This window comes from Paramisgurnus dabryanus, chromosome 14 (genome assembly GCF_030506205.2).
Source record: "Paramisgurnus dabryanus chromosome 14, PD_genome_1.1, whole genome shotgun sequence".
Lineage (NCBI taxonomy): Eukaryota > Metazoa > Chordata > Actinopteri > Cypriniformes > Cobitidae > Paramisgurnus > Paramisgurnus dabryanus.
The window spans coordinates 21,530,663-21,556,500 of record NC_133350.1 but is presented as its reverse complement, the minus strand read 5'-3'; the positions used below and the strand labels follow the sequence as shown (position 1 = coordinate 21,556,500).

The 25,838-nt window shown below is 36.2% G+C and overlaps 1 protein-coding gene across 3 annotated transcripts in view; it reads left to right on the top strand.

Annotated features, from left to right (window-relative positions):
• The first annotated feature begins 6,072 nt into the window (after positions 1-6,072).
• LOC135719045 (uncharacterized) overlaps positions 6,073-25,838 on the top strand; it is a 122,380-nt gene continuing 102,614 nt past the window's right edge. For all 3 annotated transcript variants that reach the window (XR_010521002.2, XM_065241552.1, XM_065241551.1), the window contains exons 1-5: positions 6,073-6,266; positions 14,242-14,283; positions 14,906-14,979; positions 15,826-15,894; positions 16,771-16,873. Coding sequence is in view for 2 of the 3 variants with exons in the window: in XM_065241552.1 (XP_065097624.1) it covers positions 6,131-6,266; positions 14,242-14,283; positions 14,906-14,979; positions 15,826-15,894; positions 16,771-16,873 (424 nt within the window). In the remaining variant the exon portion in view is untranslated. The remainder of the gene's footprint in view (positions 6,267-14,241; positions 14,284-14,905; positions 14,980-15,825; positions 15,895-16,770; positions 16,874-25,838) is intronic.

Genomic DNA, 25,838 nt, shown 5'->3' with positions numbered 1-25,838 from the left:
ATATTCTGGTGGACACATACTTAAGTGCACTATTAACCTGAGGTTCTCACAACCTAAGGTATCTGAAGTATGTTTCATCAGGTAAATGCAAAGTTACTGCAGAATGGCAATGTTCCAAAAATGGTTCAACACTTTTGGTTCCTTACACCTAGCTGGAAGAAAAGAAAAAAGAGCCATGGAGCAATACAAGACATTTTTTCATGGATATAAACATCAGCAGGTTTTTAACTAATGTTTCGTGATGAAGATTTGTGAAACGAAACATTTGAACAGATTTTAAAATACTTTTCGGATTTTATTTGCTGAGCAATACTAAAAGTTCACAATCTTTAGGATTGCAAAATTAATCTTAAAGCTAAGACATTTCCGGTTAACATAAGTTCTAGGTGACAACCTCAAGCAATGACCTTTGGATAAGTGGAAATGAAATTTCATTGCGGTTCAATTTTTTAGTCTTCCTGTGACTTGCAATCAATATGGAGCCAGACTTCATAATGCACAAGTTATTCAAAGTGGTGATTGAGTGAAAAGAAAGCTAGCACATCTGTGCCAGTCTCTCAGGGCCTTGTGTTTCAGAAATTTGTATGATAATAAAATGGAAAGAAATATTTCTGTGTTGTGAAATAGGTACATTTGTAGTCTTGGAATAGGAAAACCTATAATATATATACATACAGATAAAAAAACAGGTTGAGTCAGGTCAAGTTATAATTTTTTCTGCAAAAAAAAAGACTGTACTGACAATACAGCAGAGTTAATTAGTACAGTAAATATAGTCATAGAACAGGGTTAGGGTTAGTTTATAAGGCAAGAGTGTGAATGCAAATTGGGGGTTAATCTTTAAGAGGTGTTACATATCTACTAATTGGCTATATCACTCAGTCTCCTCTCCACTAATAAGCTGGTGTGTTGTGGGCGTTCTGGCGCAATATGGCTGCCGTCGCATCATCCAAGTGGATGCTGCACATTGGTGGTGGTCGAGGAGATTCCCCCATTCATATGTAAAGCGTTTTGAGGTCTGCAGAAAAGCACTATATAAATGTAACATATATTATTATTATTATTTGCTAATTAGTCTGCTGTTTTAAATGTGCGACATTCCACCAATGAGAGGTGAAGTAGAAAGTTGTAGATGTGGATAGATGGGCTCCCTTAAAGCTGCAATCTGTAACTTTTGCCTCTCTATCGCCATCTCTGTTTGAAACACAAAATTGCAATTGCTTGCAGAGCAATTTTTTCAACAAGATCTCATGGAAAGTTATGTTATTTACGCACAATTAAGCTTTTTTGTGCTTTAAGCACATATGTCTTTTTCGTGACACTCGCACAAATTTCTATATATAGTTTCTTGTGTCCGTGGCACGACTTTCTTTTTCGTGTCATTTTATGTATTGTTGTCTCTTTTTTTCTTCATTTTTGCCTTTATTGGATAGTAATTAAGGAAACGACAGGAAATTATAGGGTGAAGAGAGGGGTATGGGATTGGCAAAGAACCTCGAGCCAGGATTCGAACTCGGGTCGCCAGAAGTGCGTCTGCACCATGTGTCGGAGCACCGTCCACTACACCATCTGCTCCGACATTGTTTTCTAATTTTTTCCCCTATTTTTTTTCGCTTGAGGTTGGGGTTAGATTTGGGTTTTGGGTTAGGATGTACCTTTATGTATTGGTTTCTACATGTTTTTCTTCCGCTTTTAAAACTGTTCTAGCCTGGAGTTGGGGTTAGAGTTTGGGTTTGGGTTAGGATGTCTAAAAATGTAACAGAAAGTGATTCTAACCCCAACCCAGAGCGACAATGATAAGGAAACAGGAAAAAAGAGTGAGAAAACAATACATAAAATTAAACAAAAAAGTACACAGAAAACTATTTATAGAAAATTATAGATAATCTGAACAAGTAACATCTTTGCCACGTTTGTTCTGACTAAACGAAAACCCAAATGTTTCGACTTAAATCATCTTGCTGATGTCAAAGGAAAAGATAGAGTCAAACAATTGATTATTATCGTTTTGGAATTTATTCAGCCGATCTCTGGGTCTGACGGTACATCTTTTAGCATAGCTTAGCATAATCAATTGAATCCGATTAGACCATTAGCATTGTGCTAAAAATGACCAAAGAGTTTCAATATTTTTCCTATTTAAAACTTGACTCTTCTGTAGTTACATTGTGTACTAAGACCAACTTAAAATTAAAAGTTGGGACGCAACTGTGTCCCAAAGTGGTAACGCCAGACCTGGAGATCAGCTGACTGGATTCCAAAATGGTAAAATTAAATGTTTAACTCTAGGGGAGCTGGAAAATGAGCATATTTTCAAAAAAGTGGGTTTTTTCTTTCTCATCCATGTGCGATATAGTAGCCAGGATATCTTATTTCTGTTTAAGGATGGGACGTAATGATGCAACGATGAAAGGCGGAATGCTCATTAACCCCCACAAAAAAACTGATGAAATTACAAAACATTATTATTAGCTTTCAGTTGTGAATCGGGCAAAGATTAATAAATAGTTTTTAATCATTTTTGCCCCCAAAGTAGCAGATTGCAGCTTTAAGTAACTCATACAGGTTTGTGATGTCATATACTTGCATTGTTTGCGTTGCAGCTGAGGAACAATATCTTGAATTTGATTCTAACATGCAGTGTATTTGTTCAGCATTTGCACTAATGTTGTTTCTCTGGTAAGTTTTTAATAAGGGTTTTGGAGTTGCATTTAATAGCTTCCCTTTTACTTCACTAGATACTAAAGACTTCACTTGCCTTTTAAATATGAAAACAACTCAATTAGGAACGCAAGATTCAGGGAGTCTAGTTTGAGCTTTAATTTATTTATGTGCCTTTCAGTGAGTCATACATGCTATCAAAGCAGAAATTTGCACTCAAAGACAAACATTTACCAAAACATTTTCTATTTTGGTATACACATATTTTTAACTTTCTGTAGAAAGTTGTATGTTGTTATTTCAAAGGTTTGCAAAGTTAAACAACAAACTTTTGTAAAAGGCTTTCTTTCTTTTTGATGGATAGTTGAGCTTTTTTATTTATCTCACTTTGACATATTTTCAGACTTTAAAGCAGAATGCTGTTTTTGTGTCATTCCTATTGAGTCATCAACTGAGTAATTAACAAACTACATCAAATACACTGCACTTGAACAGAATCCTGTGGACTCCCTCCTGCAAGCGTACTACACTAAACCCACTTCAACTCTTTTTGCATTGCACTGTATGAACCGTTGGAATTTCACAATGCCCATGTGTTTTAAATGTATTTATTTATTGTATTTCCTAAATATATGTATATACTGTTAATTTAATCAGACTTTTTCTGATCCATGTTCAGGTTAAATCTCTGAATTGCAAGCTTTTGTATTGTGGAGCATTTGTACTGTATAGATTGTATACATTTTATACCATGTGAACTGCAGCTCCAAGTTGCATGAAGTTTTTTTCTTCAGATTAGAATAGAAATGATTGAGCTTTTAGATTTAGTATGTATAGAATAGATTTAGTTTTGGACTAAAAGTGCACAAGTAATTGTTTCTCAGTGTGATAACACAACAGAAACGCTGAGAAAATACATGCAAGCAAAGATACACATATAAGCTGCATCCCAATTTGAAGGCGAGGACTACAACGGACGATGCATACTTGCGATGGTCTATAAAGGATCCATACTTGTGACACCTGCTGTTCCTGCCCACAGAGACATGTCTGACTTTGTAAACAAATATGAGCCAGAAACTTTATTAGCTTTTTGGGAGTACGGGATCGGCAAAGGACCGTGTCTGCACCATATATCAGAGCACTGCCGACTACACCATTGGCTCCAACCAAAACATAATTTTTAATACTAAAACATTGGACCAAGGACCCCTAAAACAAAGGCCTTTTCTGCAAAATACACTTTTATAAAAGTAAAGTTTTAAAAATTTATTTTAAAATATCCAGTCATGCATGCAATGAATCTCAGGATAGCTGAGGCTGTTAAGGATCCATTCGTTCTATCCTTGCGGCTTGAGAAAAGATAGAGCATTTTGAGGCTGAATTTTAAACAACCTTTTGAATTTGCATGGCCTTTAGTCGTGCTGCTATAATGCAGCTGGTCTTGGAATGCAGGCTTCAAATTGGGACCCAGCTATATTATCTTAAATACTTGATCTGTAAACTGTTTATCGCAGTACTGTTTGGATACTGCGCTTACTATACTGAATGGGTAGGCCAATTCATGTGAATGCAAAGCATGTTAAAAGCATTCCTTTTATATGTCTATGTGAAAAGCACACAGTGTGGAGACCTTATGTGCTGGATGATAAATCATTTCAGTGTGTTTGATGACACATACTAAATGACATTTTAGTGCATCAATTGTCCTAACGCTACAGCAAAATGACATTTATGTTTTGTCTCAATGGACTTCAGAGGTTGAATCCAGATTTCTTTTTATACTCAGTGGGGCATTAAATATAATTGCTTTGTCTTTAGTTTGATGCCTTGTGGACCCACATGGGTCAGAAAGCACTTAATGGATGGACAATATGAACATGCTGTGGCTGTTTAAATGGGTGGAAGGTTTGATTTAATTCACAGTAGTATGCTGGAAAAAATCTTTTTTTTTTTTAAATGAGGGGTGATATAATGTACAAAATGCACTTAAGTGGAATAAGGGTAAAGCATATTTCCAATGCACGTTTTTCCTCTGTTGAAAACATTTGTACCAATTTTAAGGCAATAAATACCAGTGTTGGAATCATATCTGTTTGATCAGACTTCTTTCATTTCTGAATGAAACGCAGATAGAAATGGCCATGGATAACTTAACAACGCAGACATACTCGCTGGAGGTCAGGATTAATGCATTCACATTAGTTTGGGTGGTTTATGAGTGTTCAGGTTACAGAAATATCATTCATTATATCCAAGACTTTGTTTCCTTTTAAACCTCCAAATAAATGCCTTTAATAAGCTTAATCATGAAGGCTATTTTAAAATGACGAGTAAAACACACATTTTGAATTCGCGCCCCTGGGAAGAGACGTCACCAGCCTCCACTGGCTGTGGATATGCTGGCTTCTGGCCATTTAATAATAACTCAATTTTTAGTAGATAAAGAGTTAATTTAATGTGTAGCTTCTTTGTCATTTTATTAAATTTGTTCCCATGCTCATACAGTATAATAAGCACTGTTGTTGTTGTTGTTGACAATCCCAGAGAGAGTTATTCTAATCTCTTATAAATGCCTTCATTGCAGTCGTAACTTCCAGAAAAAGGAAAAGGTCATGGACGATCCTAAAGTCTTTGGGGAGAGCATTAAAACTCTAATGCTAACTTGTAAAGATCTTTGATTTACCATTCAGCTGCTCCAATAAAAGGGCAAAGTTTATTATCAAGAAAATTAAGCTAGAATTGAAAGCATGCTCTTGGATGGAATAGTGATGTAACCATGAGTTTGGAAACGCTAGTTTTCTAATAGTTTATAGTGTTTATACAATGTACTGTACAGTATTTGTTTTTTAATTAATACATAATAGCATATACTGCAGATTAATATTTAATGTAATATTTCATTTAATGTATTCAATATTCATATATGTACAGGCCTATATTAAGGGTATCAAAAAAGGACAGGTTAAATCATATATATATATATATATATATATATATATATACCCTTTTGATTTGATTTAACTTTTAAGTAGGCTATTTTTATTTCATGAATTTCATGTTTAATATAATAAGGATAAGTATGTAGGTCATGTTTTGTCCATAATATCTCAAGAGGGTTCTCAAGTATCTCAAAAATATATTATATGTTGTTTATCAAAACAAGCACAGACCTATCCCAGAAATAAACATTATTAACCTACATAAGATGGCCTTAGAAATAGATAGACTGTTTTATTTCCTATTTCAAGTTCTAACACGATTAAAATAAATAAACTGTGTTCGTTTTTTGTCACGTTGTCGTCTTTTCTGCAATAATTATGCGACCTGCTTGCTTCTACAGTGATGCTGGAGTGTCATTACAGCGCGCGCTCGGTGCTGCTTTACGCGCATGCGCAGCATTACCAAGCATCCAAGCACGCAAACAACGGGACATAACGGGATAGTGGTAGGACCAAATAAAAATGCAATGATGGCGACAGCTGCAGAGGATGTCTGCTCCAGCCATGCCATCTCAGAAAACACTGACACACCCGTGTCTTTCAAAAGCGCAAGGGAAAACCAGGACAGACCCTGGAAACTGAGGTTTATTTATCTGCAGTGCTGTGAGTATCAGGAGAAACATGCATTCTTGTTAAAAGCATTACATGACCATTTCACGTCTAAAGCCTTTCACCCCGCACTATATTAGCGAGTTAAACGTTTGACACAATATTGACGGAGAGCACTGTATGTCTTTACAGCTCTCCTGATTATTTGCGCTGTGCTAATAACCGGTTATTATAAGCTGAGTTGGATTTCATGAGGCGCTGCGCAGACTTTTTGGCTTGTGTTATCAAAGTGTCGCGAGAGCGATTCTGAAGCAGAGCGTTCGAATGTCTCTCGCGGTATTATGATGTCATAAGCCGATACTTTGCTTAAATTATAACTAACTCTGCGCTTTATAAATGCTCACTCTTAAAAAATATATATAAAAGAGTTTTTACAGCAATGTCATACAATATAAATATAATATATAAACAGTACATTTTGTTCTCCAAAGAAGTATGTTAAAGTTAAATTCAAACTTCTTTATTTTTATAGTCTCCATGGGTCTCTGCTAATCAAGTTGTTCAGGACTGCCTCAAAATTTAAGGCAGGTGTGTTGGAGTAGGGCTGGAACTAAAATCACAGGACAGGTGCCCTCCAGGAAAAACAATGGAAACCCATGCTGTAGTAGACTATTTATTTCACTGCAAACTAAATTTGTGCAATAAAAAGGGTGTTAAAGTTTCTTAGAATCCTACAGTGTGACAAATATTTTTATGAGATGTTTTGTCACCTTTATTTTAAAGACTATGATGCAGGAGTTCCCATTTATGCTAGACATAATATTTTATTATATATTTTAGTTATTTATCCACAAACTAAGAGCACAAGCAAGAGCATAAACGTTTAGATTAAAGGGTTTTTTGAACATTTGTGAGGTCAGTTATCCAAATCTTTCGCTTGGAGATTATTTATGAGTCATCCGATTGTGTTTATAGTGGATATAGCTGCCAGTCAATTTAAGAATTTATACACACATAATTCAATGTTTAAAGTAATGTATTTACTGATAGCTCAAGCTAATTGTACACTGGGTTGCCACAATTCAAACAGGCACCTTTCTGATAAACCAAAATTATAAATTGAACTGTCAGACTTACTTCAACAGGTTTAAACTCTTTCCCTGCCAGCCTTTAAAAAAATTGCCTGCCAGCGGAAGCATTTTTTATGATTTTTACAAAAGTTAGCGTTTTATAAGTTTGGTAAGAGACACCCAGTGGATAATAGCGGAATATGGATTGCCCTAAAACCTAATCATTGACAGGAAAGCATTTTCTCTTAAAGAGCCAGTAAGATGCAAATTTTAAGCGTCCTGTCACCGTTTATAAGTCCCGGACAACATGCATGCAAGTTAAAAAAACAATTTAATTTTCTCCAAATATAAATTTAAAATTACCCCATTTCTCAGAGATCCCCAAATGATTCGTATGAAGACGTTCAATGACTAGGTCTGCCTAAACCCCACCGTTCAGTAGCCTGCTCTGATCTAATTGGTCACAGTTCTGCACAGACCACAGATCAGTGGCACAGACCAACTATAGTGCAACATGTGTTGACCTAGTGCTAACATCGTTTACTGAGAAGACATTAACAACATCAATACATATCATTCATCATTAATCCAAGTTATAAAAACGACGTCAGAAACTAACATTTTTACACTCATTTAAGCATTTATGTAAGCTAACCGGACCATAGCAAACCCGTAAGTACAAGATGCGTTAGCCACTTGCTAATGTGACTCCCTGACAGTATATTAAGAGTTTAAACACCAACATCAATACACATCATTCATCATTAATCCAAACAATTAAAGCGATGGAACACACTAACATTTTACACTCATTTAAGCAAGTATGTAAGTTAACCGGACCATATAGCAAAAATGTAAACATTAAATAAGTGCACATGCGTTAGCCGCTTGCTAACATGACTTTCTGACAGTATCTTAAGTGTTTAAACACCGACATCAATACACATCATTCATCATCAGTCCAACTTATAAAAACGATGACAGACATCATTAACATTTTTACACTCATTTAAGCAAGTATGTGGCTATACGGGCCATACCCAAAACGAAAACACAAGTGCACATGTGTTAGCCGCTTGCTAACGTGACTGACGCCCTGACATTATATTAAGAGTTTAAACACCAACATCAATACTCATCATTCATCATTAGTTCAAGTTATAAAAACGACGACAGACATTAACATTTTAACTGCAACATGCTTTGCTAGTGCAGCTTACTGATAAGACATTACAGTAAACTAGACATTTTAGAACACTCGGGGGAAAATAAACACAATATAATAATCATACTTACGGGTTGTGGTTAGGAGACATGTTGACACATATTCTTCACAGCCAAATGTTTAGTAAATCCATCCTTGAAAAAGTAATTTTAGCCACTGATTCTTCATATCTTCATCCTTTGGTAGTGAAAACAACACAAACTGAAAACACAGCGTGATATGATGTTTACACACTAACTATCTGAAGTGTCTGTGGGCAGGTTATAGTTTTCGTTTCTCCCGGGCAAGGCTGTAGGCGGAGATTATTATGCAAAGTGTTCGTATTATGTGGATAAAGACAGGCAGGAGAATCAATACATATGACGACTCGTTTCAGCGATTCAGAGTCGACTCCCTACTTTAGAAGCCAATAACTTTATTAGTCGTGCACTTTTTGGTTCAACTACTTTGCACATTGTTAACATTTATTGAATAAATTATCGGGATTTTATCCTTATTTTACTCTTTTTTTTTTAGCCTATACCTTTAATTGACAGGATAACTCGAGTAAAGTGGTGTTTAGGTGCAGGTTTATCAGAAAGTAATCCTCAATAAATGCCAGCCAATCAGAATACAGCTTGTGAAATTCAGAAAGTACTGTGTTTAGCAGCTTTGTGGACAGTGTACATCAGATGGTCAGTAAATAAACTGTGGGTCTCAATCTGAATGGCGTTTGTCAATAAAAATGTAAGCCTGCTTGTGCAAGTGCTTATAATTGTATATGATGTCTTGTTTTAGCCTAATGCCTGCAGATTTTGTGTACCAACTTCATAAGTGTAAATTCTTTGCGTTATAACAATGCTATGTGGCAGCTGAATAGACCCATTATGCCGTTTTTATGGTTAAACAGCTAAGACTGGTAGCCTATTCTGACCATCAACTAAAAACGTGTATATACCGACAGCCCGTGTTGTTTATACAGGATCATGCATAATTTTCATTATGTTTTCTATATTTTGCCTGTTTTATATCCCTAAATGGATTTCAGCAAGCCAATAACACAATTACTGTCTGCATTGTGATTTCCAGAAATGAGGTTTATAGTGCAAGTACATAAAAATTCAACAACCTCCCATTAATCAGAGCTAATATGAGAGACCAGCGAGAAACTGCATTAACCAGTTGTGATATCCAGATTAAATGGCTATGCGAGGATGGTACTTGACTTGGCCGATTGCCGCTGTAGCTGATATCGGTGCCATTAAACTGCCATCATAGTTACTTTGCTACTTCTATACTCATTCTCATCCATCATTTTGACTGAGTGTGGGCGTAATTTAAATGCTGCCCCATAATTCTGCCTGCAATGAGTGCATACAGTATTTTCAGGTATTGTATCAATTAATCAAATCTGTACATTTGCAAGTTTTACTGAAAAATAAGGAGGACTTGTTCCCTGTGTTATTTGCTGGCTTATGGTGGCTTTCATCTCTCAAAATTCATCTCCTGGCATGTCGTGTTATTATTACGCAAACTCATATCTCTCAGCGGAGAGTCTCTGATGATACAGGCAGTGCAGATAAGAAAAGTTTCTGATGTTTTTTTAGACTTAAAATGGTAATATCACTCCTGGGTGATGAGTATATACCTGGTTTGCTGTACTTTGAGGCTGATAAAGATGGCTTCGAGGATCATTTTTCCATTTGAACAATAATTGTTTATTCCCCGATAATATTCGCGCATCTGTAACTAATCCTGCCCAAACACTTGAACTGTAATTGGAAAAACCAACCGCTATCTGTAATGTCAGCAAAGTCAATTTGAACTTTTCAGTTTGGGTTCTCATTCGTGACTGCTGTTGTTTTTTCTGTGCGAGAGGCTAATCAGAAGCATCTTATTAATATGCATCAAAGAGCTATGGCATCATTTTTGTAATTAGGGCAGAGGAGACGTGTTTGTGCATACAATGTTTTTCTCTTCCTCGCTGTACAGTTTCACAGCTGTCTTCACACTGCTGGACTGCTCTTTAATCTTTAAATGTGATGCTGGTGTTAAACTACTTTACCCATCCAAGCTTAATGCGTGGAGACACCTGTGAAGTTAATTTTATTTATTTATTATTATTATTTAGTGATGTGTCGAAATGTGTAGGTTTGATCATTATCTATATTTTTATTTTTTGTGTGAATGCATAAGTATTCTGGAGCACTGATTTGAAAGATACTTTTTATATAAAGTATCCTAAATAGCACATCTACTATATTGGCTCATTTGAAAGCAAATTTTTTTTTGACTGGATCACCTGTATTGAGATGGTTAACCTGTTTACAAAAAACATCTTCTCTTTGGGGACATTACTCATGGGTTATTTTCAGATTGGTCAAAAAGGGACAAAGCCAACACAAAACTTGGGTTGTAATTTAACCTATACTGGGTTGTTTCCACCATAGATATGTATAATAAAGGCTAGATGTCTTGCCCTCGCTGCTGGCCAATTGAGTGGAACGTCCGCATTTGGTGGCCATCTTACCAAAGGGCTCTCGCTCACTCGTAGCATTGAGTTTAATGGAGCATGTACTTTTAAATGACCATAACTTGCTCAATTTTCTACCGATTTTCAAACAGTTTGGTTTGTTATAAACGTCAGAGATGCACTTATGACACTGCATACTTAATGAATAATTTTTATGAATCATGTTAAAGCATCCAGAGTTATAGCCACGTTAATAATAATGTTTGTAAGAAACCAAACCGTTTGAAAATCGGTAGAAAATTGAGCAAGTTATGGTCATTTAAAAGTACCTGCACCATTAAACTCAATGCTACGAGTGAGCGAGCTGTTTGAGGTAAGATGCCAGGTGAAGAGACTCCGCCCTTAACACATCTAGCCTTTATTATACTTATCTATGGTTTCACTTTCAACCCAAAATGCTGGGTTGTTGTAACCCATTATTGGGTCAAATGTTAATTTAAGAGTTAATTTAACCCAACGGCTGAGCTTGTCCCTTTCTGACTTCAGTACTGAAGGTCTGGTGTTTTTCACTGCTTTTTTTAGGACAATGCCCACCCATGAAGCTGTTTGACCGACATGTCAAACAACCAGTCGAGTTTGTTTCATCTAGCATCATGTTTCGGAGTGTGGAAATGTCCCCACAATTACGAACGGTTGGAAACAAGTCAATCATTGAAATAACCAGCCGCAACCAAATGGCATCTAAATAAACATCATTACTCACCATAGAACAACTGTGTGCACTTTTTCAACAGCCACACCAATGAGACCCTCCGTTAAACATCTGTTTGAAGCATATCTCTCCACTTTTTAACACCTACAAGCAATTCGGGAGAACCAAACGCCAGCGTTGATCTTTTTGACTCCACTCCCTGCCTCAAGCTAAACTCTTGGACGTCTTTTAGAGAATCTATACCCGGAACTTTTAGATTTATGAGAATGCAAAGTTTAGTTGATCATGATAACTGCTCATTATTAGCCACGTTAACACAACTGAGACTAGGTTGAAAATAACAACCCAGCATTTTTTAGAGTATAGCTAACTACATATCAGCCTAGCACACATTAAGCTGACTGCACGGCAGGCCAGAACGACTGTCAGGATGCAGGGAAACGTCCCGGTGCTCCAGATGGCCAGTCTGCACCTGCTCACAGGTGTACTATGAACCTTGACCCAAACCTCAGATTAGGTCCAAAATTTATGTAGCTGTCACTTTAAATAAAAGTGGTAGGGGATTTTGCAAGGGTGAGCAGTGACACTGTCTTAGGATAATGCAAGTTATGTTGTCATAAGAAGATCTGACATTTTGATGATTTGGGAAAAGTTTTATCTTACACCCGGCGCAATGCAGCGCAATGCGCGGCGCAAGTGTCTTTTGCTAGTTTCCACCCTGCGCAATTATCATTTTCATGTTTAGTGCCACGTTGTTTAAATAGCAAATGCATTTGCGCCCCCTTTTGCGCCCATGAGCGTTCTGGTCTGAAAACGAGGTTTGTTGGCGCATTGTTGGTGCGTTGCTATTTTGAGGCAACTAAAATAGACTACGCCATTGACCAATATGTTTTTTGTTATTTAAAGAGTGTGTTAGTGATATGCGCCTATAACCGGGACGACAACGCAGGTTTGCTTATCACACACATGAAGTCGCAGCAACACAAAAACGCTTTTAAATATGAAAGATTAAAGGATTGAATGTAAAAGATTATTATTGAGTCTCTTGGTCATAAATGAGGACCGATTATAGACGTTAGAAGGCGCAAAGAGCTGCTTTACCTGTAGCCTGGTAAGTAGCCTAAATAAATGCTTTGCTGTAAAAAATGCATCTGATTTTAAATGTTTTTTTTTAAAATGCTACCTCACGGATTTATTGTATATGATGACCTTGTACCTGTGGATATGGTGAGATGAGAAACATTTTTAAGTAATGCGTAAAAAAACTTCTTTGCTTAAAAAAACGCTTTCCATGTGCTGAAACGTACGGAGAGCCGTTTGTAAATTCTTTATCTCCTGTTTGCTACAAATAAAGTATTTTTAGAGTACAAACCTTTTCTTACATACTTGTAAATAATTTTTTGATGATACTGGATAGTCATACATTTAAAACAATTAAAAGCCTGCTTTTTACTTCCATGACTAAAAGAAAACGGGTTTTAAAGGTTTTGATAAAAAATAACAATTTCTTAACAATTATTTAACATTAGTTTTAAACTGGGGATCTTCTTCCTCCGCTTAGTTTTTCAGTTTACAAAGTCAATCATCTAAATAGGGATTAGACATAGCGCCAGCACAACTGGCTTTTAAAGGGGACAAAATACTCCCATTACTCATTAAAAAAATAGGACCAACCCTTTTCGACCATGCGCTCGGCACACAAACCATTTTTCCCGTCATTAAATTATCAATAGTGGATTCGGACACGCCCATTTAGACGTTGCGCTGTGCGCTTTAGAAAATTCGTTTAGATCGTTAAAATAGGGCCCTTAATGTTTATCCATATTTTTTTTCACTCTTTTTTAAGATACACACAGAAAATACAGTAAAAATATATGTACACAAACCTAAAAACAAAACATTTTTTCAGAGCTAAATGTCTTCTTCAGGCATCAGTCAGTGTTGTGTGACCTCTTTTGGCACGAAACACATCTTGAGCTTTTTTGAGGAGACTGAAGTCCTGATGTCATTTGATTAGAATTAGAATTAGGATTTAATTTTGTTCAGGTTTAAGAGATCCCGCAGTTTCCTGCTATTGTTCAAGTGGAAGGGGAGTTTATACTAAATACTTGACACTTCAGCTTATACTTTAATACTGTTTTTAATCATATATACACATTTCCTGTATTTTCTCTTTGTATTCTAATAAAGAGACTGAGAAGTAATTATATATGATCACTATACAATTTCAAAAACAACAAATCTAATAGTAGCATGGTGGCCTAAGACTTTTGCACAGTACTGTATACATCCCTTACATCATAGTTTTATATTGGTGATCAGGACAACTTGTAGTCTGTATGCATGTATCCATGCAAGCCCTTTGCCTTGTGTTTACTTGTATATAATATTTTATATTTATATATTATTTCATACATTATAAAGTATTATATTTTATTACATATTTTTATAATGTAGCTCTTATTTTAATATTTTAACCACTGTTACCCAGTGTGATGTTTTATTAATACAGTATTAATGTTGTTTATTATATAAAGCATTTGTCAATAATACATGTTGTCTTTTAACAGATTTTTTAACAATTGCTACAATACTGGGGACTGGGATCTTGGGTAGGTATCAGCTCTGTACTGTATGTTTAGGCATTTATACTGAAATTGAGTCATTGTTATTTTTGGTTCAGAGAGATATTCAATGAAATCAGCTGATCTAAAACATTGAAGGCATGCAGATAATTTAATTTTCTTTAATTAACTATCATAAAGAAATATAAATGTGCAAAGTGTCTCCAAGGTGAAATAAAAGCCACGCGTGAGACCATTAGCAGGCAAAGTGAAGTTCAGCACAGTTTTTCAATGGGTTTTAGTAAGACTTTATTCTTGTTTTGTTAATGATACATCCAGGTTTTATGGTCTAAACAGCAGCAGATATATATTTATAAGACACTGCAATTACATGGGGCATTGAATTTAACTATTCTGCTTTCAGAGAGATTTAACAGTTGTTAAAATGACATTTCACTTTCGGTTTTCTCCCGAGTGAAATTATTTTGAAGTGTTCATCTAGCCAAAGTAAAATCACAACCATCAAATGATACAGTTGAGAGAGATTTTTTTTCATATGCACGTTAAATAGTCTCAAATTGGGGAATATGTTTCCCTTCATAAGGCCTGATTGTGGATATTTTGAATGCTTTTTAGATTCTGCACAATTAAAATTTGCTTGATTTTGCAGGATTGCCGGTAACAATAGCTCGAGCTGGGCTGCTACCTTTCCTGATTTCTTTTCTCTTCGGCTTTCTAGTGCAGGTAAGATCTTTGTGAGTGTTTGATGATGCACCCTGTCGTGTGTTTTTCCATCTTGTTGCAAATTAGTTTTCGTGTGATACTCTGACATTGTTTGGCATTTAGCTTGGTGTTATGTGTCAACTCTGCATTTTAATTTAAGTTTTATTTCACACCCACATAGACTTAACGTTTCAAAAGTGACACAGTTTTTCAAAATATCTCGCTTTCGTTTGGTAATTATAAGTTGGCTTGTTTTGTTTTCGGATATTCATCTTGCTCTTTTCTGACATTTGATTGAGTTGATTTCAGCTTCAGAGAATCTGCAGTTCTGAACTGTAGCAAAACTTTCTATTTGATTTTGCAGCTTACATTTGTTTATTTGACATTTAACCAAGACTTAGTTTAACAACTGCTTGTTTTTTCTTGCTTAAAACATCCTCCTTTAAAAGCCGTTGGACGCTTCTCTTTTGTGTGTATTCATTGCAATTTCACATCAGCTGAAACCACATTTCGTACACTAACAGTTAGTTTAGCAACAAAATATGCATTGATAATTTAATTGCTGTAACTGAATAAGCTTAACCACAGTATGTAATAAACGGTCCCACGTAAAGCCCGCACAAACAGAACTCAGTGGGAAGATTTTGGAACAAATTTGGAACACCCATCATTCATGAAATCCTGCTTATACTTTGCCACGTGTGTGGGTTTATTAAATATTTAGTGTAATTTGATCAAGTAGTCATCTCTGTTTATCACACCTGTACTATATTTAAATCCAATCCATGGTTTTCCACCCAAAATAAGCACACGATCCACACATTCTGGGTTTTAATGAGTCATTTTAATTCATTCTCCTGCCCTTAGGCTTTGCTCATATACCTGTTTGTGGATTTGCTGCAGAGATGCCGTCTAGCCCAACTGGAGTCAATGAAGGTAATTTTCACCTGACAGTCTGACTTTATAGATGTGATAAACATAATGCCAATTCATGTTTTGGACATACATGTGTAATAATTTGATTGAAATCATATAGGTGATATAATTTGGGGTTCCCACGGGATCCTTAAAAGTTTGTGAATCTGGGGGAAAAAGTTTTTGAAAATATCCATACATAGGTACAGGTCATTGAAAGTGCTTTAATCTATTTTATGCAAGAAGATTTCTGGGAAAAAATCCATATTATTCCCTGTGTAGTGTAGGAATTTTTAAGCACACGTGCTAAACTGCTCGCTTTAAATGCTTATATCCTCTGTATGCGAATGTTGATTTATACCAAAATGCTTTTTTGCATAGTTGTGTTTGACACATGAAAACGTCTCTGGTTACGTATGTAACTGTTGTTCCTTGAGAAAGAAACGAGACACTGCGTCTCCCTTGCCATACTTCCTGAGTCCCTGTAAAGCCGTCTTTGGCAATATTTCAGATAGTGATATACTTCCTATCCCCCGTGCACCCTGTCTTTGTTGTTAAACCTCACCGTTGGTTGAATTTGATATACATATTCAGACGCACTTTCCCCTGGAGGCGTCCCCAAAGTGTCACCACAGTGACGCAGTGCAAGTTCCCTCGAAAGGAAACTGTAACAATGTATCTTAAAAGGTAACACGATGTAACCTTGCTCTCACTTAAAATGTGTCCCCACATTTAGTCCTTGCATTTGAAGGTATTGGACCTGGAAATCCTTGAAAGGTCCTTGAATTTGAAGTTAACTAATGTGTGGGAACCCTGTATAATACGGTAGTTTATTAGTGAGATGATAATCTGAATACTATTGAATAAGCATGTGTTGATTTAGGTTTTCTGTTGCAGCCTGTAGAGACGGAGAGAATTTCATTGGAAGATGTTTGCTCTGAAGAGCATCCGACCCTTAATACAGAAGAGGAAGAATATGGGGAGGAATTGGAGGAGGCAGGTATGAATCTTTATTAAAAGTAACGTTTCATTATGGCACAGAGGAAGAAGTCAAAATCCAAAATGCTGTACATTTATAAGAAGAATCACAGTTGGTGAGCTGTGCATTGCTACGTGACAAATCCTCACTATTAGATGCCTGCTAGATCATCATAATCCGATCAGCACACACCAGATGTATTAAAGCAGGTGGTTTTTGGTTCAGGTTCACAGTTCAGTTCATTTGGTCTTACCACACGATCTTTCAGGAGGGGCTAGAAAATAATTAAATATTGAATAGTCAGGTAAGGTTGATTTTTGAAGAATATTTAATGCTTGTGAATTAATATGCTAATTAATATTAATATGCTTGTGTATTTTACATGATGCCAATGTAATGGCAGGTGTTTAACAAGCCATAATGCAGCACATTCTGGGATATCCTCACCCCTTGTTGGCAATTACGGCCCTAATACCCCCAGGGAATGAGCCAGGGGAGCTGTGGCAGAGAAATTTCAAAAGATGTTTAGATAGAAGAAGAAAAGAGCATGTTAGGAACAAAGACTTTGGCAAGCCACACATTACAATTTGTCTTTGAGAATAATGTCCGTAGTAAAATGTTCATTGATTTTTTTTCTCCATTTTAATACATAATCGTGGAATGAGAAGAATATTTTAAGATGTAATATCCTGCACTGTGGCTTTGACTACTAATACGTCTTTAGATTACCTGCACCAAAATCTTATTACTAAAGCCAATATTACGATATAAAATAGTTATTTGATACCCTCAACGTTCATAATGAGAACTTGATCCTTTCGTAGTCTGCTATTTTTTACCACCAAGTTTTTTAATCTACCATTCTTGTTGTTTTGAAGGCAATGCAATGTAGGAAATGTATCTCTAGCAGCACTAAGTGAAAGTAAACATATTTGCGTCTATGTTGTATTTGTCTTGCTGTTTTCCTGCTGTTACAGTGGTTGCACAGGAGATGGTGGTTCACGTAAAACAGTAGGAAGTGATGCAGGAAAACAGATGGCGGCTGTATTGTTTCTTAGCTAAAAGGACCACAGGGACAGTTAACAGAGCCGGACTGGAGAGATATGTATAAGCTATGCTAAAATGCATTGGTATTAGCGCTAACTAATCGCAGATCGTCTTGGCCCACACCAGAGAGACATTAAGTATTTTTGACATGAAATGGAGGAAATAGACAGCTAATGAAGATGAATGAGCCAAGGAAAGAGACTAGCCCTGTCAGAGGAGGTGATGGGTGAGAAGAGAGGACTTCCTGAAATCATCAGATGAAATAATGAAGGCTATCTAAGACTGTTGTTAAACTCACATTACTAAAGCAAAAAGCATACTATACTTTCTATAATAAAGAGCTTAAGGCCAGGGTAGCCTTTTTTTCTGGGTCCGCATCTAGCTCGCGCACGCATGCGTCCGCGCAGCTTTCAAGTTTACTCCCTAAGGCTACACGCCGATGGCCACGTTAATAATAATAATAATACATAAGTCTTATATAGTGCTTTTCAAAGGACGCAAAGACGTTATACATGTATACGCAATACAATTAATTCTTATTCAAATTATTACTTTACCAGGCTATCAGGGCAGCACTGATTTGCAACATTTACTGTACAGTACATAGAAAAATAGGATAGATGAAGAAAAGTAGCCAATCCACCACTGCAAACAAAGTTTAGAACAAACAAGAAGAAAACAAAGAACAGAAATCAAACATTATTGTGACAAATATGCTCCAAAGCTTTCTGTTCTTGGAAGAATTGAAAATAAATGAAGAAAAGAAAATGGGGTGTGTGTCTAAATGCTGTCTATTGCCTTTGTGTTATTGTTTATATTGTAGTGTCCTGTCTCAATATTTTCACGCGCATGCGGTGTTGTACGCGCACTGTCCGTGCGGTCTCAAATTTTGGGCCGCACGTGGACGGTCCACATGGACGTCCCTAGTACACCTTCAGCTTTAGATGCAAACCCTCTAAGTGAATATTACATGTATTCTTGTTGAGCATTTTTTATCAGACTCTTATATTTAGGTTCAGTGATTTCACTTTAATGTGAATTTAAAGGTTATTAGACAGTAATTGAAATGTCACTTTCATGCTTTTTTCTATATATTTTCTCCCCCGTGGCTTTTTTTAAAGCATGGTTTGTTATTTCACTGCTACACAGTTTACCTGCCTGTCAAGCATAATCCTATAGATTTGAAATCTCTTATTACATGTTTGGAGGAAGTGAAGGCCTGGCTCTAGTTAATTTGTTTCATTTTTAATGAGAAGAAAACTAAAATAGTTTTAGTCTGAGTCTTCAAATTCCCTGAAACTGGTGTTTGGTGAGATGCCCCTGTGTTTGAAATCATGGGTAAAAAATGTGCGTTATTGATGATGGCTTAATATTTAACTGCCTAATAAACTCAGTTGTCAAAGCCTGCTTTTTAAGCTGCATATGCTCTCTAAGGCAAAGCCGTTTCTTTCTTTCAAAGACTTGAGAAAGTAATTCACGCTTTTATTTCATCTAGGCTGGACTTCTGCAATTCACTTTATTTTGGGATTAGCCAGACAGCTTTTTCACACTTGCAGATCAAAATGCTGCGGCCCTGCTCCTGAGTGGGACAAAAAAGAGGGAGCTTATTATGCTCACTACATTTGTTGCCGGTGCGTTTATGGGTGGATTTTAAAATTCTGTTACTTGTCCACAATTCTTTAAATGGTTTAGCCTAGAGCAGTGCTTCCCAATCCTGGTACTCGAGCACCCCCACCCAGAACGTTTTAGATGTCTCCTTATTTAACACATCTGATTTAACTCATCAACTTGTTAGGAAGACGTGTTTGCCATTTTGGAAGGAGACATATTGTAAATAAGGAGATATCTTAAACTTTTTGGGAGGGGGTGCTGAAGGACCAGGAAAGGATACGTGCCATACGTTTTCCCGGATGCGTCCTGGTCAGGATTTCAGGTGCATCCTCTGGAGGTCTCATTGTTAGAGTGCATACGTCATTGAGGTTTATTATTCAGGTTCTATTTCAAAATAAAAGCAACCGTTTCATTTCAAGGTAAGATTGAAACTAAAATTATTGTATTAAACAAAGGGGAGCTGGAGCGCTGCTGGTATCCCTTGTATCTTCTGGTGCTCTTGGAAGGGTAATAGTTCAACGCGTTGGTGTTTTAATGTTTTAGCCCTCGATAATCAATAATGGCTTTTTAACGTTTGCATCCTACTGAGTGCCTGGACTAAGAATTTGTTTTTCCATTTTTTTTTTATACAATGATTGTATGTTTTTAACTGAAATGTAAGAACCTCGGTGGCGTATTCCGTCGACAAATACGACTTTCAGAAGATGCACCCGAAATCCTGGCCAGGACATGCCCCGGAAAAGTGGCATGTATGGTCACCCTAGTTTGGCCCCAACGTATCTCTATAAATTACTGACTGCCTATCAACCCACTAGATCCCTTCGGCCTTCCATTACTATTGTTTATTCCTAATTCATCCCTAATTTGAGAATTAAATGTAGGGCATAGAGTGTTAAGAGTAGCATGATTTTAAGGTCATATTTATTATTCTGTTTTTGCTTCATACGGTTTGTCTTGTTTTTTTGATGAGTTCCTGAAAAGCACATTGGTCAACAGACATTGTAATTAATTGTGCTATATAAATAAACTGTCATTACCAAATGTCACTTTAGTCATTAAACTGCGTTCTAACTGGCTTACGCTGCAAAACCCTCTAAGTACATCAAAAAATCTTTAGTTTTTAAAAAATATATCCAGTCACTCTTCACTGTCCTTTCTGAATAAAGCTAAAAAGCTCAAAAATGTAATCAATATATATTCAGTAAACCTCCTTTTTCATGTAAAAAACTCTTGCACATCGATGTACGCATTTCGTCATTTATCAAAATCATCATCTGTGCACTTAGAGGACTTAGCTGAAAAATTGTTGTGGCGTTTAACGAATTTTGCCAAAAATGTATAATATTTATGAATAGCCTAAGGGCAGCATTAAGCAGGTTTAAAGCACAAGTATTTGATGAATGTATAATATGTGCCCAGAGCATTGGGCTAATATCATACATTTTTCATTAATTTATTCATTTTGTATCTGTTGTCCATCCTGTCTCATATGAAGTATTACCTTTCATCATTTAGTTTCTATGACATATAAACGTAATTGATCTTGAATCCAAGTTGAATGGAAACACAGTGTCAACATGCTGCTACAGTATTTCATTAAGTAATTCTTTAACATCCACCTCCACATATAACTCTTGACAGATTGATAGCCTGCGGCTTCATTTTCAGGCAGTTCATATAAAAATATGACTTTGTGTGCTGACATGCTAATTAAATAAAGTGTTCGCTGAGATCTGAATGTTTTGCATGTTTTCTCATATGTTACTACACATTCCTACTGGTATGTTGTTAAAAACAATGTCAGTGAGGGCATTAGGAACAGAGAGCCCTGACTTTATAAATTATGTCAGAGCTGATCTTTCAATGTAGTCTAAGGAGTTTGTCTTTTTAAGTGCGCAAAATATGCATCTGGTTATGGGTTTCTCCAGTGGCGCTGGTGACTTATTTTTTCGAGGGCGCTCGATGCGAAGTTCGTCAAAACATGTATGTAGCCTGTCATGTGTTTGGTTCGTAATTTCAAAATATGTGTTCATCACGTACCTGGTCAAAATAAGTGCCTGCTGCAGCATGCGTCTAAATGGTTTATGATAAAAGAGTTACACATTATACTCAGATACTCGCATATGTGTATGTGTAATCAGAGTTTACTGTTAAGTGAGTGTCTTGAGTGTGTTTTGTGAACGTGAGCGTCTCTTTTATCATAAACGGTTTTGACGCATGTGCAGCAGGCACTTATTTTGACAAAACAAGTGATGCACACAGGATCTCTCGACACGCAGAACCAGACACATGACACTAATTTTGAATTAGCGCCACTCGGATGAGCAGTCACGAGCCTCCACTGGGTTTCTCTTACAACATGTGTAATATGCACTGGCCTACTGATGCACAATAAATGTGAAAAGTAATTTCAAATTGCACCAGACTTTAATTTATTCTGCTTTAAAGTAATTTAAAAACAAATGACACCACTGAAAGCTGGCCTTACATTGTTGCAACATGGTCAGTGTAGTGAAACCGAGACTAATCCAGCAGCACAAGTTTGATTCCCAGGAGGACACAAACTGCTAAATTGTACCTTAAATGCACTGTCATCAAGCCGCTTTACGTGCTGTGTCTGCATAAATGTACAGCATGCATTAAATAAGAGCTGCACTGTGTAAAGACATTTAGTATAGTTACCACATACAAAATTATCCTATAAAAATTGTTGAGTCCAGCCTATTTGCACTAGTGATTCTTAGCAAATTCAGCAAAGCTCACATGCAGTTTGTTAGATTATGTACGCATGTGAATGATTACGCTTTATGGATGTTACAATGCTTTTTCATTGCATAGTATCCAATGGGTCGGGTCTTGTAAGCTCACTTTACTTTGGCACGGTAGCTTTATCATTGATTTTAGTACCACTTCAGAGTAGGAGGGATTATAGGCGTATCGTTATATTTGCGCTGCCTTCTGCTGTGAAATCACAAGTAACTTTTTACTCCAAAACTTGAATGGCAAATGGTTAACATCAAACCCTGTACTGCATGAATCCCATTTCATTCTTTTAAATCTTAATTAAATACTTCTTTCTGTTATATCCCCTAAACAGCCACTGGCTTAAAGTTGATGAAATTTCCCTTTAGACTTGTGGTGGTGGTCTTTGAAGTTAAGCAGAATTCAGTTACAGCACTTCATTTGTTTGTTCTGAACAGCTTAAATCAGCAGTTAAATGCAATTTAAAGCGGTGCACAAAATAAACTCTAAGAGCTGCTTGTTCTTTAGCATTTCGATTTCGATTAGATTCTTTAGATTTTGGTCAGATGTGAGGCAGTCGGTATTTGCTCGAAAGACAAATCATTTAGGAAAGATAAACAATTTATTTGAGGTGATGTGACCATGGCAGTTTATTGTGCACTTTAACCCCTTAACTACTTAACAAGTCCCTTTAGATGGGAGGGGGGGTGAAACTGTGATGTACACCTTTAAATTAATATACTGTAACTCTGGCATTTTTTGGTCTAGAAATCTTGATCTTGTTTTAAAGAAGACAATTTAAAGTTTTTCACATATGTGGCTGGAGGTGAAAATATAAAAAATAAAAAATGTGTATGGCAGTTTGAATTTATTTTAATAAATAAAAAAAATGCAATAATAACACATAATTTTTAAAATAAAATTAGAAAAATGTAAATGTTTTACAAAAGTAATAATGTAAACATGAAGCCATGAGTCTCAAGTAGTTGTGATCCAAATTTCAAGTTAAAATCACAAAAAATTAGGTTTGTGTCACACTTTTAGTGGTATTACCACCAGCGGCCACTATGTGTCAACGGTTTGCTGCATACTCTTGTCACAAATTAATAACTTACTGTACTGCATTATTATTAATGCAAAAATGTTTTAAGATATGAAAACTACATTCTTAGAGCTTTCCAATGATATGTCAACATTTTTGAAGATTTATAATAGGATATAGTGTTATAAATACATAATAATTAATATGCATTCCTATGGGGTGGGAGGTCATGTAGCAAAAAAAAACTGTCACTATATTTCTATCTTTAGATGACTACATTCTGAGAGCTTTCCGGTGATATATAGTTTGTCATGTTTTTTTTAGGTTTAGTGTAGGGTTTAAGTGTTATAAATATGTAAAAAATAATTTGGCTTACCTGTGGCCTGTGACCTTTTAGAAACTGACTCTCGCTACGTCATAATTCTCCCAAAATTGTGATGAAATATGAAAACTACACTCTTTGAGCTTTCCAACGATATATTGTAAAGATGGTTTAGGTTTAAAACATGGTATTAGTGTTACAAATATACAGTATATATAACAAAGTGGGCCCACCTGTGGACTCGTGGCATTTTAGAAAATGGCCCTTACTATGTCATTCCTTTACCAAAATGTTGATGTTAAATGAAATCTACACTCTTAGAGCTTTCAAACGATATATAGTTTGTCATGATTGGATAAGAATTCACATGCAAAACACTGAACTAAACGTAGGCGTCCCGCTGGCAGGACAGTAACATTTCACAGGATATAAATGTTTTGAAGCACACTCTCTTCATAAATGAATCAATTACTCTCCCTACATCATTTATTTTATAAAACACTGTTGAAATATGTATTCTAGAGACTAAGACCTTTCCAATGATACATAGTTTGTCGTGATAGATAAAAATTTACATGCAAAATATTGAAGTAAAGTCAGGTGTCAGTTCACAGGACGGTGCCAGTTAAGGGGTTTAATCAAGACAGCTGAATCTGGTTAAAAACCTAAAATGATGTTAACCGTATAAAAGTGCATATTTGGAGTAGAATAAAATAAGCATATCGACTTTTACAAAAGAGGTGATAAAACATGACATGTTTAACAGGTGTACTTGTGTTGTTGTCCTAATGTATTTATTAATATGCCATACCTGGAATGCACTGTAAGTCGCTTTGGATTAAAGCATGGACCAAATGCATAAATGTTTAAGATTTGCTCAGATGTATATTCAGCAAGTTCGTCAAAGTGTTACAGATACATTTACAATATTTAGTTGAAATGATTAGTGTATTCAGATAAGAGCTTCTGAAAGCTGCAAAATCGTCCATATCCCAGCAAATCCTCCCAACTGAGCCCAGCGGTGTATTCTTTTAACTCACGATCAAGGTGCCTTTCACGCCCATCTCTGCGATTATTCTCATAAAATGCTTGAAATTAATAACCTATCTGTGTTAATGCACTTTTAAATAAAGCATTAATGCTAAAGATTTGCTTTATTACTGCAGGCTGTGCGAGTGTGCCAAGCACTATTTTCTGTTAGGGCCCTGCTTAATTTATATGCTAGGTTGACAGTGTCATCAGATAGGTTTTGCAATGCCCTCGCATTCTATGATTCAATTAGGCTTTCATGCCTGGGCTGCACGCTTGGCTCGCCGGCATTTGATAAGAAGCCCATTAAAAAGATAGATGTCTCTAAGCATAGAAATGCACTGTAAAAAAAGAGAAAATATTCCACGTTGCTATCTGCTTAGCGCTGAATGCAAAACTGTGTGTTCCAGAAAATATGATTCGATAAGGGTCGATATGCATTCATCATTGCAAAAATGTAACGGTAACATTTGAAACAATTTTCTGCATGCCCTGCCAGATACGCAGGGTTAGTTTGGTGCGATCAGCTGGCAGCCCGACTTTCATTTTGGCATGTTTGATTGATCTTTCAATAGCGTCAATGAGGTGTGCAAGACTCAGAGCGATAATTCAGATTCATAAGGTAAAAGAATGATAAAAATAGACTTCTTTCATGAGACCATTTTATCCTCAAACCTGTCTGTTACTGTGCATTTTTATCTATACTTCAAGTTGTTACTGAAAGGATGATATTCAACTGTATTCAATGGGTAAAATAGAAAGTGATTGCTTGGGCATTGTTCTTGCAAACTGCTTTAAATAAAGATCCAAATCTGCAAGAATGTTTTCAATAGTAAATCATTAACATTTGTGCATGTCACAGTCACCTTTATACAAAATGACTTCCAGTGAATTTAAAGTATATATTTGTGGACTAAAAAGCGAATTTGCTCTGCAGGGATTTTATAATCGCATGCCTCAGGCACAGGGATAAAATCATTAAGGTCTAGCATGCACTTGCATGCTGACAAACAAGCAATTTTCAAAAATAAAATGTGGTGGCTGTGTGCCATGTGCTCGAGCACCCTCAGGGTTTCTCCTCATTTGATTTGTCGCTCATTTTGGTCCGCTCATAAGCCAGGACACAGCTCATTTAGATCATAAATCAAAAATTGATAAGAATATAAGGTGAGAATATCCACGTTCACGAGATG